Source organism: Diabrotica virgifera, chromosome 1, assembly GCF_917563875.1.
Source record: "Diabrotica virgifera virgifera chromosome 1, PGI_DIABVI_V3a".
NCBI classification, from domain to species: Eukaryota; Metazoa; Arthropoda; class Insecta; order Coleoptera; family Chrysomelidae; genus Diabrotica; species Diabrotica virgifera.
In genome coordinates, this window is record NC_065443.1 from 25,884,124 (window position 1) to 25,902,983 (window position 18,860).

General features: G+C 33.3%; 1 protein-coding gene and 1 long non-coding RNA gene across 3 annotated transcripts in view; one reads left to right on the top strand and one right to left on the bottom strand.

Moving 5' to 3' along the window:
• The first annotated feature begins 769 nt into the window (after positions 1–769).
• LOC126887741 (uncharacterized) lies at positions 770–4,066 on the top strand. Its single transcript, XR_007699180.1, has 2 exons — positions 770–3,212; positions 3,791–4,066. It is a non-coding gene; the product is annotated as an uncharacterized LOC126887741 (long non-coding RNA).
• A 236-nt stretch (positions 4,067–4,302) lies between these two features.
• LOC114328870 (titin) overlaps positions 4,303–18,860 on the bottom strand; it is a 189,648-nt gene continuing 175,090 nt past the window's right edge. For both annotated transcript variants that reach the window (XM_028277838.2, XM_028277839.2), the window contains 3 exons: positions 15,564–15,814; positions 11,623–11,772; positions 4,303–6,468 (listed from right to left, as the gene is read on the bottom strand). In XM_028277838.2, coding sequence (XP_028133639.2) covers positions 6,199–6,468; positions 11,623–11,772; positions 15,564–15,814 — 671 coding nt within the window. In that variant the 3' untranslated portion in view covers positions 4,303–6,198. The remainder of the gene's footprint in view (positions 6,469–11,622; positions 11,773–15,563; positions 15,815–18,860) is intronic.

Here is an 18,860-nt window from a genome sequence, read left to right on the forward strand (position 1 = left end):
AGATATTATCGAATTATTCTGTTGTCCTAATGACGCATGTATTAAAAACCTTTTTGAAAATATTACACAACAGAATCTGTAAAAAACTAGATCTCGAGTTGAAAATCGAAACGTCAAATTTAAAATATTTTTAATCATAATAACAGAGAACTTGCATAAAATAATAAATTCGAAAAAATGCTATAAATCACAACATAATTTAAAATATATATCAAAAAAGTTTTTTTTTCTTTCGTTTGGCCCCTAAAGAAGATTAAAATCAAAAGAAAATTCAAATTATAGCAGCCAGCCCAAAACGCGCCCTCATTGGTCGTGACGTCATATCATTATAATATTTGAAGTCCGCGATATAATTATTCATTACGTTTGGCATTCGTTCGGACACTCAGTTTTGTAAATCTTTAGATAGTTGCTATGAACTATATATTTAAAAAATAAAAATGTATACCATTTTTATTCAGTTGCAATGCGAAGGCAAAACAATCTTACTTTTCAATTAGAATACGGAGCGCAGTCCAGTCCTCTGAATCGCGATTTTCGGCTCTTATTGGAGCCTCATCGGAAAGAACGTAGGCACTGTTCTCCATACCCTAACTGACTAGCGTCGAGAGTTTTTCTTCACCCTAACTGACGTTAGTCAGTTAGGGTATGGAGAACAGTGCCTACGTTCTTTCCGATGAGGCTCCAATAAGAGCCGAAAATCGCGATTCAGAGGACTGGACTGCGCTCCATATTCTAATTGAAAAGTAAGATTGTTTTGCCTTCGCATTGCAACTGAATAAAAATGGTATACATTTTTATTTTATAGTCGTATTACTCCGTAGAGTAACCAGGTGCATTTTCCGTTGGAACTTTACCGAGCTGCAGACGGGGGATGTGAATTGCATAGTGTAGAATTCCTTCCCTTTGTCTTCACTGCAGCATCCATTTGGCTTGCAAACTGTAGAAGCCTTGGAGGTGTCACCAGGGAAATGTACCAATAAGTTTTCAATTTAAAAATCTTTTAGTAATATTTTTAATATTTTCAATATTATTAATTTTGCTATTAGGATTGAAAACTAACTTCATCTTTATATAATATTTCATAATATTTGAGTGTTTTTGTTAAGACAATTTTTTTAAAATGACCGAAGAGGTCTTTTTTGTAAAGGGCGGTATGATAACTTATCCATTATAAACATATATCTTTATTATTACGATTAGCTTATTTTAATTTTATAGTAAAAACAGCTCCAGAAAAATATTGTATACGCTCTGAGCTTCGCTGGTGTCGCTAACTAGAGTATTACTAATGCAACTTTCGCCGGAAATTTTTAAATTTATTATTTAATTTTATGTATGTATACAGTCGGAAAAATGAAAGAATACCCATGAACGATCACATCAATCACTTATTTTGTATTTGCTGCCTTTTTCTATAAATAACAAACGTTTGTTATAGAAAAAGACAGCAAATACAAAATAAGTGATTGATGTGATCGTTCATGGGTATTCTTTAATTTTTCCAACTGTATTTAAAGTAAAAATATACAACACAGCTCTGACCAACTAATATTTTTCCTATTAATGTTTTTAATTTTAATGTTTTAAATTAATCACTTTGACATTTATGTCACATTTCCAGAAAAAGTCACTGACTTGTCACTACTGGCGCTCACGAACTTTTAAATATCCCCTCTACGTATGATCTCACAGCGTATAGGTAAATATCATTCAATCTGTAATATATAACTACACAGATTTAACTGAAACCCTCAAGGTCACTTGCACTGCATTAACAAACGTCTGTCGTGTCTTCTCTTGGCGGTTGCAGATAAATCGGTTTTACTGTACATGTACCAAAATATAGCAAAAGTTATATTTTCTTTTTGTTCAAAATACACTTATTTATTAAAAAAACTAAAAGTGTCTTCTCTTGGCGGTTGCAGATAAATCGGTTTTACTGTACATGTACCAAAATATAGCAAAAGTTATATTTTCTTTTTGTTCAAAATACACTTATTTATTAAAAAAACTAAAAAGTAGACAACAGATATTAAATACTTGCATTAAAAGTATTTTCACATACATGAAGACCTTGAGAATGAATTAAATGTCCTTTCGACATGCATCTAACCACTTCATTAAACGCCGTTTCTTGTCAACTGGTAATCTAATAAATATTTTATTGGGGGTTTTAATAGTTGTACATTTACATTTAGTTTCCATATTAAACACACCCACAATTCAATACTACCTCTTCAAAAACTGTATTAAGCTACAAAGTAAACGAAATGGTATATAATTTTATACGAGACACGAGAAATGTCATTACAAATTATTATATGACGTCACAAAGGGTCGCAGAAGATTTTAAATTTGTACTTCTAAGTTATTATGAGGTTTTGAGGCGTAAAATTTTGGAAATCATATTTTTAAACGAAACTGAACAATATTGTGTAATAAAACAAAAATGTGCAAGTTCCCCATTGTGGTTTATTAAAAAAAATACACAAGAAACGCTTCACAACCAAGATAAAAGCAATTAATAAAGCTGGAGATAGATAGCAATAACAAAGATTCTTCAGAATATGAAACGTCTAATAATACGTTAATTTATGATAATGAAATAAAATTTAATAAAATAAAATGTAAAGCAGCTGTTTGATTTTTTTAATGGCATAGACATTAATCATTCAGCCAGTCGCAATCAGATGATAGTTTCAGTTCTCTAGATCACTAGCTCAGGAGAGTAATGTGCAGTGTGTGTTGAGTAAATGTCTTGTTACTTAGTAAAGTCGACTTCATTGTCGTTACCAAGAGACGCTTATTGTATCCGAACGTCCTTAATTATTTAATTATTCAATTCAAGTAGACACACCCAAACTTTATGGAATCACCATGTATTTCAAAGCAATATTTATTTCTTTTGAAAAAACTTGTTAGTGTTGCGAAGAATAAAGGTTTTTATTGAAAATAAACAAATTGATAAGACAATCAGATAGTATAGCTCGGTACGGTATAGGTTAGTTGCTTGAGTTGCAAATTGAACGAAAATAAATTAACTTTTGGGTCCAAAAGCGAAAATATCCGTCATGTGGGGGTATAGAACCTACAACGGGGAAATATATTGGTCTTGTGGAGAAAGTAATGTTCTCAGAGGGACGTAGCTGTAGAGCTATGCGTAACACAGGGCGTTCTGTCCAAAACCTATGCTAGGTAAAAGGAACTAGGTCTCTGTTTGCCGTATAACCCTACCAGCAAACCAATCAGCATAAGTTGGACGAATTAATATGATAACAACTAAGTGGCAACGCATTCCTTGTAACGGCATGTAAGTAGGTTTGAACAATATTACTATCTATTTGTTATTGCTATTTTGAGTTTGGATGCATATTTAAGTTTGCTTAATGGTTTAATTTGTTTTAATTGTTAATGATTTAAATTTCAACACAAACTCACAAACTACATGCACCCATTTGCTCATATATGCTTATGAGCATTTTAACTCATAGGTGTGCAATTTGTAGGTATCAATATTCTGAAATGTCAACAGTTGAAAACCCTTATTGCAAAAAATTTTTTCGAATTTGGCTTTCTGTTAACACTTGTGCAACCAGATAATGTTCTAACTCTGGTTTTCTTTATTGTAGCATTTAACTACTTGTAACGCCGACCTGAAGATGATCTGTATAATGTAGAGATCGAAACCGGTCGTCAAAGTATAATTAAATGATTGTGAGTAAGTCTGTGTTTCATTACTACATTTAATATGGACTCACATATGCAACCCATTCAATATTTGAACTAGGAAAGCTTAAAAATAAAGCAAGGGAAAATCGCCAAAAAGTAATAGCGACGATCGTTTAATTGTCCAATCAGCTGGAAAACACCCAACCATTTCTCACCTGCAGCTCCAAAGTCAGTTTTTGGAAGCTACAGGTGTAACTTTTTCAGTTGAAACGATAAGAAGAAGAGTTCGTGTCAAGAAGTATACAGCAGGAGGCAGTTGTGAGTTCCCGAGTTATCCAGGAAGCACAAGATTGATCGCCTAAATTGGTGTCTTCATCACCAAAACTGGAACATTGGGAATTGACAAAATGAGCTATTTTCAGAAAAAGTCAGGATTGATGTAAAATCAGATGACCCACGAAATCGTGTACTTAGAGGTCAAAGAATACAAGTAAGAACGAAAACTTTCAGATCTGTTCACAAATATACAAGGGGAAGTATAATGTTCTGGAGAGGAATTGTGATCCGTAAAAAAACTCTTTCTTTAATTTTCACCCTATCAACTTTAACTGCTCAGACGTATGCTGATAACCTGTAGTTAGGCTCTGGAGAGATGCAACAGGAGAAAATTTAATTTTTATGCATGATAATGGACCTCCACATACCATTAGAGTGACTAGAGACATCATTGAAGCAGAAGGTATCCCCTGTTTGGAGTGGACTGCTTGCTCACCTGAGCTTATCCCTATAGAGTATTTGTGGGATATGCTTAAAATAAAAATTAGAGCTCGCCGGGATAATCCACAAAACACCGCACGGCTAGTATAAGCTGCTCTTGAAGAATGGAGCAACCTACCACAACAAAATGTTGAAATTTGATTAGGAGCGTGCCAACGTAAACTAAAGCTTGCATATGACTAGAGGTAATAACACTGACTACAAAAAAAAAATTAAAAAAATTAAACAATTTAATATACAGGGTGTCCCGAAAAGAATGGTCATAAATTATACCACACATTCTGGGGTCAAAAATAGTTCGGTTGAACCTAACTTACCTTAGTACAAATGTGCTCATAAAAAAAGTTACAGCTCTTTGAAGTTACAAAATGAAAATCGATTTTTTTCAATATATCGAAAACTCTCAGAGATTTTTTATTGAAAACGGACATGTATCATTCTTATGGCAGGACCACCTTAAAACAAAATTATAGTGAAATTTGTCCACCCCATAAAAAATTTATGGGGATTTTGTTCCCTTAAACCCCCCAAACTTTTGTGTACGTTCCAATTAATTCATTATTGTGGTACCATTAGTTGAACACAACGTTTTTAAAACTTTTTTGCCTCTTAGTATTTTTTCGATAAGCCAGTTTTTATCGAGATGCGGCTTCTTTTTTACTATATTTACATAAAAAATTTATGGGGGTTTTGTTCCTTTAAACCCCCCAAAATGTTTGTGTACGTTCCAATTAAACTATTATTGTGGTACCATCAGTTACACACAGTGTTTTTAAAACTTTTTTGCCTCTTAGTCTTTTTTTGATGAGTCAACTTTTATCGAGATGTGGCTTCTTTTTCAAAATATACCAAAAATTTAACTTATAAATAAATTTTCAGATTATTAACAGGTGTCTATAATCATACTTAACCATATACAAATATGTGGTGGATTCGAAAAATATTCAAAATATCTCGATAAACACTGGCTTATCAAAAAAGTACTAAGAGGCAAAAAAGTTTTAAAAATATTTTGTTTAACTAATGGTGCCACAATAATAATTTAATTGGAACGTACATAAAAGTTTGGGGGGTTTAAGGGATCAAAACCCCCATAAAATTTTTATGGGGTGCACAAAAATTTCACTATTATTTTTTTTAAGATGATGCTGCGATAAAAATTCCTCATGTCTATTATCAATAAAAAACCTCTAGGAGTTTTCGATATATGAAAAAAAATCGATTTTCATTTTGTAACTTCAAAGGGCTGTAACTCTTTTTGTGTGCACTATTGTATATAGGTAAGTGAGGTTCAATCAACCTATTTTTGACCCCAGAATCTGTGGTATAATTTATGACCATTCTTTTCGGGACACCCTGTATATAACAATTTAAACATTATTAGTTTTATATTGAAATTTTTTATTCTATTGACTTTAAAACAACTGGTTTCAATTTGTTTGTTAAATACTTTATTGTTTTATTTAATTGTTACGTATTTGTTATTATATTGCTTTAAAATAGATTATGATTGACTTCGTGTCTTTGTTTTTCAAATTCGCACGAAATAATAAGAAATATCAGATGATTCCATATAAGTTTGGGTGTGTGTATACCAAAGATAATCACAAGTTTAATTTTGTCTTTTTCTATTTAAAAATAAAATATTCAACATAATTTTGGATAGTTATTTTCCTATCAATGATAGTTCCATTACTTTTATTCCTACTAAATTTTTTTAATGCTTTGTACAAACCCCAATTTTCCATATCATTTGACAGGTGTCGCTGGAGTCCCTGAAGGAACAACTGTCGTCGTTGCAGGAGTTACCTTCTTTGGAGAATGTTTACACAATTTGCAATCTTCGACACCAGAAGACGAATCGGAGTCTGAGCTAGAACTAGATGATCCGGAAGAATCTGAATCCGATTCTGAACCGTCCGAACTGGAATCGTCTGATTCTTCTCGGGGAATGAAAGTTACTTCGTTATAACCCATTGTATTAATCGGCAAGTTGTTTAGTTCAGTAGGCGTAAATTCCTGCAAAGAAAAAAAATGTTTATGTACAAATGAACCAATATCTACTCATTTCACTATGATACAGGTAAATACTGAATTAGTTTGGTCAAACCCGTCATAAAAATTACAGCAACCGCAATAGGGAACTTGCATAAAATTTTAAATTCGAAAAAATGTTATAAATCACAACGGAACATAATTTAAAACATGTATCCAAGATACAAAAGTTTTGTTTGTCTTTCGTTTGGTCCCTAAAGACGATAAAAAATTCACATTATACCAGCCAGCCAAAAACGCGTCGTGACGTCATCCGGTTATATGTTTACATTCTGCACCAACAAAGTAAACAAAATTGTATTTAATTTTAAATTAGACATTATAAACGTCAGTAGAAAATACAATTACGTGACACAAGTGTTTTTATTATTATATGTCACATTATTATGTCACAAGTGTTTTTGATCGTTTGAACTATTCATAGAAAACTTGTACTTTTACAAAATTGTTTTATTTTCCATAGTAATTCTTCTTTCCTTTCCTTCAAAAACTGTATCAAACTCCAATCTCAACAAACTGGTATATATTATTACAATGACATACTATCAATGTCATTAGAATATAAATATTTTTCCCTTATTCCACGACGATGAGCTGGCCAAATACCCAAGTAGGTGGAGGCCAATAAACTAAAGAAAAAGAAGAAGAATATACGTAACTATAACCACAATCATAACTATATAATAAAGCTGTGACGTCACGGGTCGTTTGAACTATTTTATACCGCAGAAGACTTTAATTTTGTATTTCTAAGTTATTACGAGTTCGTGAAGCGTGAAATTTTGGAAATCTCATTTTTAAACAAAACTGAACACTATTATGTAATAATAAAATGTGCAAGTTCCCTATTATGGTGATGTTTTGTGGCATTTAAAAAAACTATTTTAGCGGCATTGGTTAAGTAAATAGTGTCAATGAAGCACTGGTTGGTGCTAGTTAATACATATTATAAATAGCAGATAATAAATATCAAATAGTAGATACGAGATAACAAATTCTAAGTATAAGTAACTTTCCGAAGATATTTCTAAAAATTTTAAATCCGACTCACATCAAGCGTAGTTATTTTTATAGAAATCCTCACTGACCAAAGACACTACAGAAGACCTTACAACAAGACTATAAAAGCAAAACCATTCTAATTTAACATCGTATTTTAGTTCATTCGTCATTGCGTAATCCTAACCTGAAATGTTCTTCCAACTGCTCTTACAGCAACTCGGGGACTAAATGCTTCAGACCAAAATATCAGTTAGGTTAACCCGTGCAAAAACCCATTTTGGCAAGGTTCTAAGTTAACCTAACTGATATTTTTTCCAAACCAAAAAACCCATTTTGGCAAGGTGTGGTGGTGACCCACATGTCTCCCTGAAACCGGGATCAGTTATGATCAGTGACACATTCAGTTTTACAGCTGTTGCTATAATTTTGAAACTGCAATTCCGAAAGAACTCATGTCATCGTTTTAATATGAACATGATAAATTGGATACTATGCATTCACCGGGAACTACTTTGATTGTCCATGTCATCCTACTGTTGTCCATTAAAACAACATTGTTGGCCATGTAGGCGAACTGAGCTACATCAACGTATTGTAACAATTAAGTGTAGGTGACTTTAATAAAGTTCCTATGAGAAAAATGTGATAATTTGTCTCCGCGAAAAGTAGGGCATAACATCATCTCACACCGTCTTCCAATATCACAAAGGAATGTCAAAACATATCATTTAAATTTTGTTTCTGAGCATATAAAAGGACACCTTCGACAATGGATGCAATACTGTCAACGATGATTTAAGATTTCGTCCAATATATTATGAAGATAGGTACGTTTCTACAGAGTCGGACTCCAAAACTCACGGGAGTTTCAAAGATTTGGTTGTGGCTATTTAATGGTTTGGGGTGGAATAAATGGACCTTATTGTGTGGGTTTCGATTGAATAACGATGCAAGATATTGCAAAACCACAAATTGCAGCCATTATCACAAATTGTCTGAAAGTGTGAGGAATTCAAACAATGGATTGGCCTGGCATACCTCCCAGCTTGAATTCTACTGCACACGTTTAGGATTTGTTAACATATGACTAACATTGTACATATTAATCTAATCTCCTAAGAGATTAATCTTAAAAGCATGCCAGTGAGATGTTATGAAGCTGTTCGTGATGGTGAACACACGCGATATTGAATCTAATATCTAATACTGTGACTAATCTAATCTTGTTACATTTATTAATTTATGAGAATAGGGTATTATGAAGATCGAATTCTTTATGTTTATTTTTTACACTACAAAGTTTTTGGGTATAAAAAGACTTGTGTTTTTAAATAATAAATTAATTGCAAATGTGAGTTCATTAAGTGAGCAATTTGCAAGTGTAAAATAAAACATAAAAAATACTTATTTAGGTCCAAATGTTATTTACCAGCAATTTTATTGCTGGAATCTAATCTTATGATTGTATGTATATATTATTAATATAGGTATGCAAAGTCCGCAGATGGTGTGCTACTTTTTTTATAAAGAAAATGGCGCCCGAAAATCGTGTTTTTTTCAATTTTTGCTCTAGAACTCCAAAGATTTTAACGTTACACCAAAACACCCAAATAAAAATTCACCTTAACTAAATTCTGCATAGAGTGTTGTTTTTTTTTCGATTTACTTCGACGAAAATTTTCCCCGGAAAATGCGGGTTTTTCCGACAAAATTTTTAATTTTCAACTAAAATTTTAGATAAGTAATTGTTTATCAATAATTAAATAACTTGGTAATATAAAAGCTCTTTTCGTATAGATTATAATTCCAGACGGCGATGGAAATTGAATGAACAGTTTAGCAACAATTGAATTGTTAATTAAAAATTTAAGGTCGCTATAATTACCACAATAATTATGATACATAAGAATAACTATGATTTTTGTATAAAAAGACACTGTACCTATCTAATGTACTTTACAGAATTGAAATTGTACTATTTAAGCGGCCTCAGGAATATTTTAAAATTATAAACAATTTTTGGCTTATAAACAAATAGAATATCTCGGGAAATATTAAATTAAATTAAATCATGAAAACGGTATTGGAAAAAACGCGGCAGGACATTTCTTTTAAAAGAAAAAACGTTTAATTGTGATAAGTGGTTCCTCAGATACAACCGGTCAAAGTTGACCGGCATTTTCGGCAAGATAAACAATAGGATCATAATTTTTGAACCATCACCTTTTTATGTTTGTCCTCTTTCTCCACACCAATTTTCATATCTTTAAAATACTCATAACATATATTATTTATTATAATAAAAACTATCGATATTACGAGTGAAAATTGCCAAAAATAGCAAAATTCCAATCAAAAATTAGGTTGGAGAAAATGTAATCTTAAAGTTCAAAATCGGTATACGTTAAAAAATGCATTTTCTCGGCTTCCCATGGAGCAATTTTCTTCATTCTTTTTTTGTTCCCGAGTAGAGCCATCTAACTAACGCATTAATAAATGTCAAACTTTCTTTTGTTTTGTTATAATAGATTAATTTATTTATAAGAAAAGAAAACTACATATTTTTCCAGTTGTAGACTTTTTTTCGATAAACTTACTACAAGTGTACTTTTTAACGTTAAAAACACAAATATTCTCATTTGAAAGCTGTATAATTACAGTGGAACCCCGATAAGTCGACCCCCGATAACTCGGAAGTCCGGCTAACCCGGACCGATTTTCATCAGAAAAAACAAAAAATTTTTCATTTCAACTCAGGTTTTTACCAAGAAATAAACAATACTCTATACAACTGTATGTAATTTAGATGTACTGTGCATATGGATTTCATGTTTTGGCATTTATAATGGAGTTTATCTCTAAGTATACCGTATTTTAATAATTTTTACCATATTCTCCGGCTAACCCGGATTTTCGATAACCCGGATCGGCCGCTGTCCCGATTAATCCGACTTATATAGGTTCCACTGTATTATTTAAAAAATCTTTATTTAAACGAATTAAAAATTGTTGTTATAATAAATAAATTAATTTATTAGAACCAAACAAAAGCAACTTTGTAATTTAATAATGCGTTAGTTAGATGGCTCTACTTGAGTTACTTGGAAACAAAAAAAGAATGAAGAAAATTGCTCCATGGGAAGCCGAGAAAATGCATTTTTTTAACGTATACCGATTTTGAACTTTGAGATTACATTTTTTCCAACTTAATTTTTGATTGGAATTTTGCTATTTTTGGCAATTTTCACTCGTAATATCAATAGTTTTTATTATAATAATATATGTTATGAGTATTTTAAAGATATGAAAATTGGTGTGGAGAAAGAGGACTTTCAATTCTGTAAAGTACATTAGATAGGTACAGTGTCTTTTTATACAAAAATTATAGTTATTCTGATGTAACATAATTATTGTGGTTATTATAGCGACCGTAAATTTTTAATTAACAATTCAATTGTTGCTAAACTGTTCATTCAATTTTCATCGGCTTCTGGAATTATAATATATATGTAAAGAGCTTTTATATTACCAAGTTATTTAATTATTGATAAACAATTACTTATCTAAAATTTTAGTTGAAAATTAAAGATTTTGTTGGAAAAACCCGCATTTTCCGCGGAAAATTTTCGTCGAAGTAAATCGGGAAAAACACGTCTCTATGCAGAATTTAATTACGGTGAATTTTTATTAGGGTGTTTTTATGTAAAGTTAAAATCTTTGGAGTTATAGAGCAAAAATTGAAAAAAAACATTATTTTCGGGCGCCATTTTGTTTATAAAAAAAGTAGCACACTATCTGCCGACTTTGCATACCCATATTATTAATATATACAATCATAAGATTCGATTCCAGCAATAAAATTGCTGGTAAATAACTTTTCCCAAAAATGGGCTATTCTCCGATAATCTGCCCAGACTCTAACTCAGTCCAAATGAGTAAGTACAACCTGATCATGAGCTGAATGTTAGAGCCCGAAATCGATCGTTGTAGTTACAATAGAAACCAATTATAAGTAAGCCTCTTTTATTTTTTCTTTTTACCACTTGTATTTTTTGCACTATTGTCTAAATTGAGGAAGAGTTTTTTTAAGCACGATATAAATATAAGTAGACTTACCTGATAAAATTCTGCAAATTGTCCTGGAACTAAAGCAACTGGATAGTTGCCTGGATGCGGTGCAGGTATTGCTGGTACCATTTTACCTTTGGGATAATGTACAGTGAGATTTTGTAAATCCATACAAGTCTTTCGTGACTCTTTCCTTGTCTAAAAAAATGTACAATTAATAAATGTTTAATTCAAAAATCAGCGTCTAGTAGAAATTACTCTACTCGACAATTTTTATGTAGTCCGTATAAATTTTGATAAGCTGATTATAAAGTAAGTATAAAAAAACCTTAGGCGGCCATTAGATCATTAATTACAATTAGTTAAAAAAAATGAGTGGTCGGGTTTTTTAAAACAATATACACATTAATTATTATAAACCACTTTACAAATACACTCTAAAATATTAACTGTTTGGACCACAGTACTATTATTTATAGTTCAAATTTAGGAATATCGAAATTGAAATTAAATAATAAAATAATAAATGATGGTTTTGCTTGTTTTCGATTCAGAGGGTTGCACACCCGCTAGACAGGCTGTTTCTACCATTTCAGGCGTCATCAGTAGCTTTTGTAAGCGTGCACACCTCTGAATCGAAAAATAGCTCCACCATCATTTTAAAGGGAATCTGAAAAATAATTCAAATTTCCCATTAGACGCGATACAGCGACATCTCATAACAAATTGAAGAGTCTCAGATGCAGAATCCACCAATTTAATAAAATTAAAATGGTAAATAGTCATTTAAACCTGAGACTTTTCGCGTTGAAAGTTCTTACTGGTACATCCTTTTTCTGCGACTTTTTCAATTAATAAGACAGCAGACGACGAATATAGAAAACGAAAGAGAAACAATTACATTCCGCCTTCATTCGTCTAGGAAAAAGACAGCAGAGGAACTTTCAGTACTCAAACCGAGTAAAGGAAATAAAATAATAAATGATGGTTTTGCTTGTTTTCGATTCAGAGGGTTGCACACCCGCTAGACGGTACCCCGTCAAAATAGCCCCATCAAAAAAGCTCCGACAAAATAGCCCCGACATAATATCCCGCACACAAAATAGCCTGCAGACAAAATAGCCGCGGAATAATAGCCCGCCGATAAAATAGCCCCGACAAAATAGCCCCGAAAAAAAGCTCCCTTCAGAATTAATCATGAAATGATTCCTTAAAAATACATTTTTTCGGAAATGGTAATTATCTTCTATTCAGATGTTTATCTTAACCACATTAAATAAAAATTGTCTTTTCAGAGAACTAGAGTCCTGTTTTTCCTGCCTCTTGGAAGTTTAAACATTTAAGTTAAGCAAAAATCAATGTTAATTTATGATATAAACATTTTTTTCTGTTTTCGGGCAACAGTAAAATGCATTTTAAATTAAATACATTAAATACATTATTCCTTTTTGTCAAATAATTTAAATTAAAAAAAGTTTTTGGACACCTTGTATAAATAATTATGTAATTGTTTATAAGAAGTTGTTTTAGCTGGGGCTGGTTTGACCGGGGCTATTTTGTGTGCGATCTATTTTGTCGGGGCTATTTTGTTTGCGAGCTATTTTGTCGAGGCTATTTTGTGTTCGGGCTATTTTGACGGGGCTTTTTTGACGGGGCTGTTTTGACCGGGCTATTTTGACGGGTCACGCCGCTAGACAGGCTGTTTCTACCATTTCAGGCGTCATCAGTAGCTTTTGTAAGCGTGCACACCTCTGAATCGAAAAATAGCTCCACCATCATTTTAAAGGGAATCTGAAAGATAATTCAAATTTCCCATTAGACGCGATACAGCGACATCTCATAACAAATTGAAGAGTCTCAGATGCAGAATCCACCAATTTAATAAAATTAAAATGGTAAATAGTCATTTAAACCTGAGACTTTTCGCGTTGAAAGTTCTTACTGGTACATCCTTTTTCTGCGACTTTTTCAATTAATAAGACAGCAGACAACGAATATAGAAAATGAAAGGGAAACGATCACATTCCGCCTTCATTCGTCTAGGAAAAAGACAGCAGAGGAACTTTCAGTATTCAAACCGAGTAAAGGAAATAAAATAATAAATGATGGTTTTGCTTGTTTTCGATTCACAGGGTTGCACACCCGCTAGACAGGCTGTTTCTACCATTTCAGACTTTTCTCAGGTTTAAATGACTATTTACCATTTTAATTTTATTAAATTGGTGGATTCTGCATCTGACACTCTTCAATTTGTTATGAGATCGCGTCTAATGGGAAATTTGAATTATTTTTCAGATTCCCTTTAAAATGATGGTGGAGCTATTTTTCGATTCAGAGGTGTGCACGCTTACAAAAGCTACTGATGACGCCTGAAATGGTAGAAACAGCCTGTCTAGCGGGTGTGCAACCCTCTGAATCGAAAACAAGCAAAACCATCATTTATTATTTTATTTCCTTTACTCGGTTTGAGTACTGAAAGTTCCTCTGCTGTCTTTTTCCGAGACGAATGAAGGCGGAATGTGATCGTTTCCCTTTCGTTTTCTATATTCGTCGTCTGCTGTCTTATTAATTGAAAAAGTCGCAGAAAAAGGATGTACCAGTAAGAACTTTCAACGCGAAAAGTCTCAGGTTTAAATGACTATTTACCATTTTAATTTTATTAAATTGGTGGATTCTGCATCTGAGACTCTTCAATTTGTTATGAGATGTCGCTGTATCGCGTCTAATGGGAAATTTGAATTATTTTTCAGATTCCCTTTAAAATGATGATGGAGCTATTTTTCGATTCAGAGGTGGGCACGCTTACAAAAGCTACTGATGACGCCTGAAATGGTAGAAACAGCCTGTCTAGCGGGTGTGCAACCCTCTGAATCGAAAACAAGCAAAACCATCATTTATTATTTTATTTCCTTTACTAGGTTTGAGTACTGAAAGTTCCTCTGCTGTCTTTTTCCGAGACGAATGAAGGCGGAATGTGATCGTTTCCCTTTCGTTTTCTATATTCGTCGTCTGCTGTCTTATTAATTGAAAAAGTCGCAGATTAAGGATGTACCAGTAAGAACTTTCAACGCGAAAAGTCTCAGGTTTAAATGACTATTTACCATTTTAATTTTATTAAATTGGTGGATTCTGCATCTGAGACTCTTCAATTTGTTATGAGATGTCGCTGTATCGCGTCTAATGGGAAATTTGAATTATTTTTCAGATTCCCTTTAAAATGATGATGGAGCTATTTTTCGATTCAGAGGTGTGCACGCTTACAAAAGCTACTGATGACGCCTGAAATGGTAGAAACAGCCTGTCTAGCGGGTGTGCAACCCTCTGAATCGAAAACAAGCAAAACCATCATTTATTATTTTATTTCCTTTACTCGGTTTGAGTACTGAAAGTTCCTCTGCTGTCTTTTTCCGAGACGAATGAAGGCGGAATGTGATCGTTTCCCTTTCGTTTTCTATGTTCGTCGTCTGCTGTCTTATTAATTGAAAAAGTCGCAGATTAAGGATGTACCAGTAAGAACTTTCAACGCGAAAAGTCTCAGGTTTAAATTACTATTTACCATTTTAATTTTTATTAAATTGGTGGATTCTGCATCTGAGACTCTTCAATTTGTCAATTTGAAATTAAATACTTCTAATAAATTTTTGTACAGAAATGAGTATGTTAGGGGAAGTATAGGTGTGGCACCAATTGATGCCAAAATGAGAGAGCATAAGTTAAGATGGTTTGGTCATGTTCAACGTCGAGAACTTAATTACCCAATACGAAGAATAGCTGAAGTGCAGATTTCTAGAAGGAGTAGGAGAGGAAGACCAAAGAAGACCTGGGGGGAGACCATAAGGCAGGACATGCTGGTAAAGGGGATTAATTTTGATATGACCCAAGATAGAATTGTGTGGAGAAATGCAATTAGGGAAGCCGACCCCGCATAGGGATAAGAGGCAAAGAGAATGATGAAGATATGTAATCGTCAAAACGTATTAAACCCTTACCTTGTTAAATCTGGCGTTCCACTGCGCAGCTGAATGTACAGCCTGCTCTGTAATATCAGCTTTACATTTATCCTGCGCTGCTGCCAGACTCAACGCCTTTTGTTTATTTATTAACTCTTTGGCCTGTCGATCTCTTTGGTGTTTGCAATACTCTTCATATTTCTCTTGAAAATCAGTATACATGATGTCCAAGATATCGGCTGCGTTAACAGCCGTAAGGCCCAAGTCGCACATATTCTCTGAAGCAAGACCTGAAGCAAAAATATTATAAATAAATAATATATAAAACTAGATCATAGACAAAAAGGACTTACGAATAATAACAAACCTTTATAGGTCGGGATCCCGCGTATGAAAAAAAAAGTTGATTAATAGCAAGCTGAAAATTTTTTAATAGCGTAAGGGTGTCTAGTCGGACAAACTTTGATGTATGGGAACACTGGAACAGGGGAAGTTTTAATTGTATAACAGGTTAAAAATTTGGAACGTCAGACTACGAAAACGTCCCATGTATTTTGTCAGACAGAACTTCCAACTAATTTGTTACCCTTTCATTAAACTGTCCTGCAAAAATCAGACTGCTATTTATCACCAACTGGGCATTTTACTGAGTGGAACACGTAGAACATGTCAAATGACAGGAATTATGACAGGTGACAAATAGCAGTCTGATTTTTGCATGAGAGTTTAATGAAAGGGTAACAAATCAATTGGAAGTTCTGTCCGACAAAATATCATGGGACGTTTTCGTGGTCTGACGTTTCAAATTTTTAACCTGTTCCACAATTAAAGCTTCCCCTGTTCCAATACATCAAAGTTCGTCCGACTAGACACCCTTAAGCTATTAACAAATTTTCAGTTTGCTCTTAATCAACTTTTTGAAGTAAAAACTTCTTTAGGGACGTTGTGCACTTTTTGGATGGGAAAAAGTATTAAATTAGCGACCGTCATCGCTTCGACGAAATAAATATTTGAAGTAAGAACTTCTTGAGGGACGTTGAGCACTTTTTGGATGGGGAAAAGGTATTAAATAAGCAACCGTCATCGCTTCGACAAAATAATTTTTTGAAGTGAAAATTTCTTTAGGGACATTGTGCACTTTTTGGATGGGAAAAGTATTAAATTAGCGACCGTCATCGCGACCATCATCGCTTCGACGAAATAAATATTTGACGTGAAAACTTCTTTAGGGACGTTGTGCACTTTTTGCATGGGGAAAAAGAGTTAAATTAGCGACCCTCATCGCTTCGACGAAATAAATTTTCGAATTGAATATTTCTTTTGGGACGTCGCGTCGTGCACTTTTTAGATGGGAAAAGTATTATATTAGCGACCGTCATCGCGACCATCATCGCTTCGACGAAATAAATATTTGAAGTGAAAACTTCTTGAGGGATGTTGTGCACTTTTTGGATGGGGAAAAAGTATTAAATTAGCGACAGTCATCGCTTCGACGAAATAAATTTTTGAAATGAAAATTTCTTTAGGGACGTTGTGCACTTCTTGGATGGGGAAAAATATTGAATTTGAGACCGTTATTACTTCGCTGAAATAAATTTTGTGCGTATATAAATTATGTGTATGTATACATAAATGGCATAGGGCATCAACATCGCGTGTACGATATAGGTATAGAACTTCTTTTTGGATGGGGAAAACGCATTAAGCTCGTAATTTATTTATTATAAGAAGTTTTCACTTCTGTCGGCACTCCCACGAGTGCCTTCAATTTTTTTTTCATACGCGGTTTCCAGACCTATTACTGGAATCAAAGAGCACAAATTGTAATAGATAACGAACCCAGTCCAGGCATTGACATCAGGAGAGGAGTTAGGCAGGGAAGTATTGTATCACCATTACCATATTACTTAACGTATATAGTGAAGTAATTTTTGAAGAAGCATTACTATCTCAAAGTGAAGGAACAATAATTAACGGAACATCTATTAACAACATAAGATATGCAGATGACACCATGATTATGGTAAGCTCTGCTGAACAACTCCAATTACTACTAAACAAAACAAACAGTTTCTGTGAAAAAATGGACTAAAAATGAATATAAAAAAGATCAAATACGTGATAATAATTAAAAACATAAATATACAAACAAACATACATACATTTGGGAAGTGTGACGATAGAAAGGGTTGATAAATACAAATACCTAGGAATCTGGATTTCACACAATAATGATCAAACAACAGAAATAAGGGCCAGGATAGAAATATCAAGAAATGCGTTTGTAAAAATGAAAACAATACTCTGCAACAAAGACTTTCGATTAGAACTGAGAGCAAGAGCTCTCAGATGCTACATGTTTTCCATACTGCAATATGGACTTGAAAGCTTGACATTAAAGCAAGAACACATAAATAAACTACAGTAATTTGAAATGTGGTGTTACAGGACGATGCTTACAACAGCATGGGTAGGTACAGAGGAAACGAACACGGTATTGTACGTATTGTATTGAATAAGTATTGCGAGAAATGGGCAAAGAATACGAAATAATAAACACAATAAAAATAAGAAAGTCACACGTATCTGGAACACATAATGAGGGGATAGCGATATGAAATGCTAAGACTGATAATACAGGGAAATATGAGAGAAGGAAGGAGTATAGGAAGAAGGAGATTGTCATGGTTGAAGAATTTAAGGGACTGGTTTAGTGCAGTTCAATAGAACCCTTCAGAGCAGCGGTACATAGAGTAAAGATAGTGATGATTATATCCAACCTACGATTGGGAGATGGCACCTAAAGAAGATCATATTGGGGTGCACACTTGAACATATCACTTTGAACAATACCGGGTGGTGAATCGTCAAACGGGCCATATGAAACTCAATGGTAAATTTTAAACTGTTGAATTCCTGCTTCCCTAATTATTTCACATCAAAATTCATGCGAAACTATTTGTAGAGAACTGAAATTTTTATTAAAAATAAAGGTTACATTTTCTAAGAATTCAACATATTCCAAAATTTTGCAAAAATGTAATACATTTGCCAGAGTATTATTTGTCCAATCGTGAGAAGTTTGTCCCCTAAAAATCATACGAACAAGCTGAATTTTGCTTAGAATATCAATTTTAGTACTCCAAAAAGATACACCACTACCTTCCCCCTAAAGCTCCGCAATAAGGATCGCAAAAGTGGCAAAAATCGCGCAACTTTTATTTAACAGCTGTAGAAACTGACTTCATCTGCAACAAAATGCAAAATTGTATAAAATTATAAGGCACTCAGGCGAGTGCCGACAGAAGTGAAAACTTCTGGCGAACCAAGCGCCTA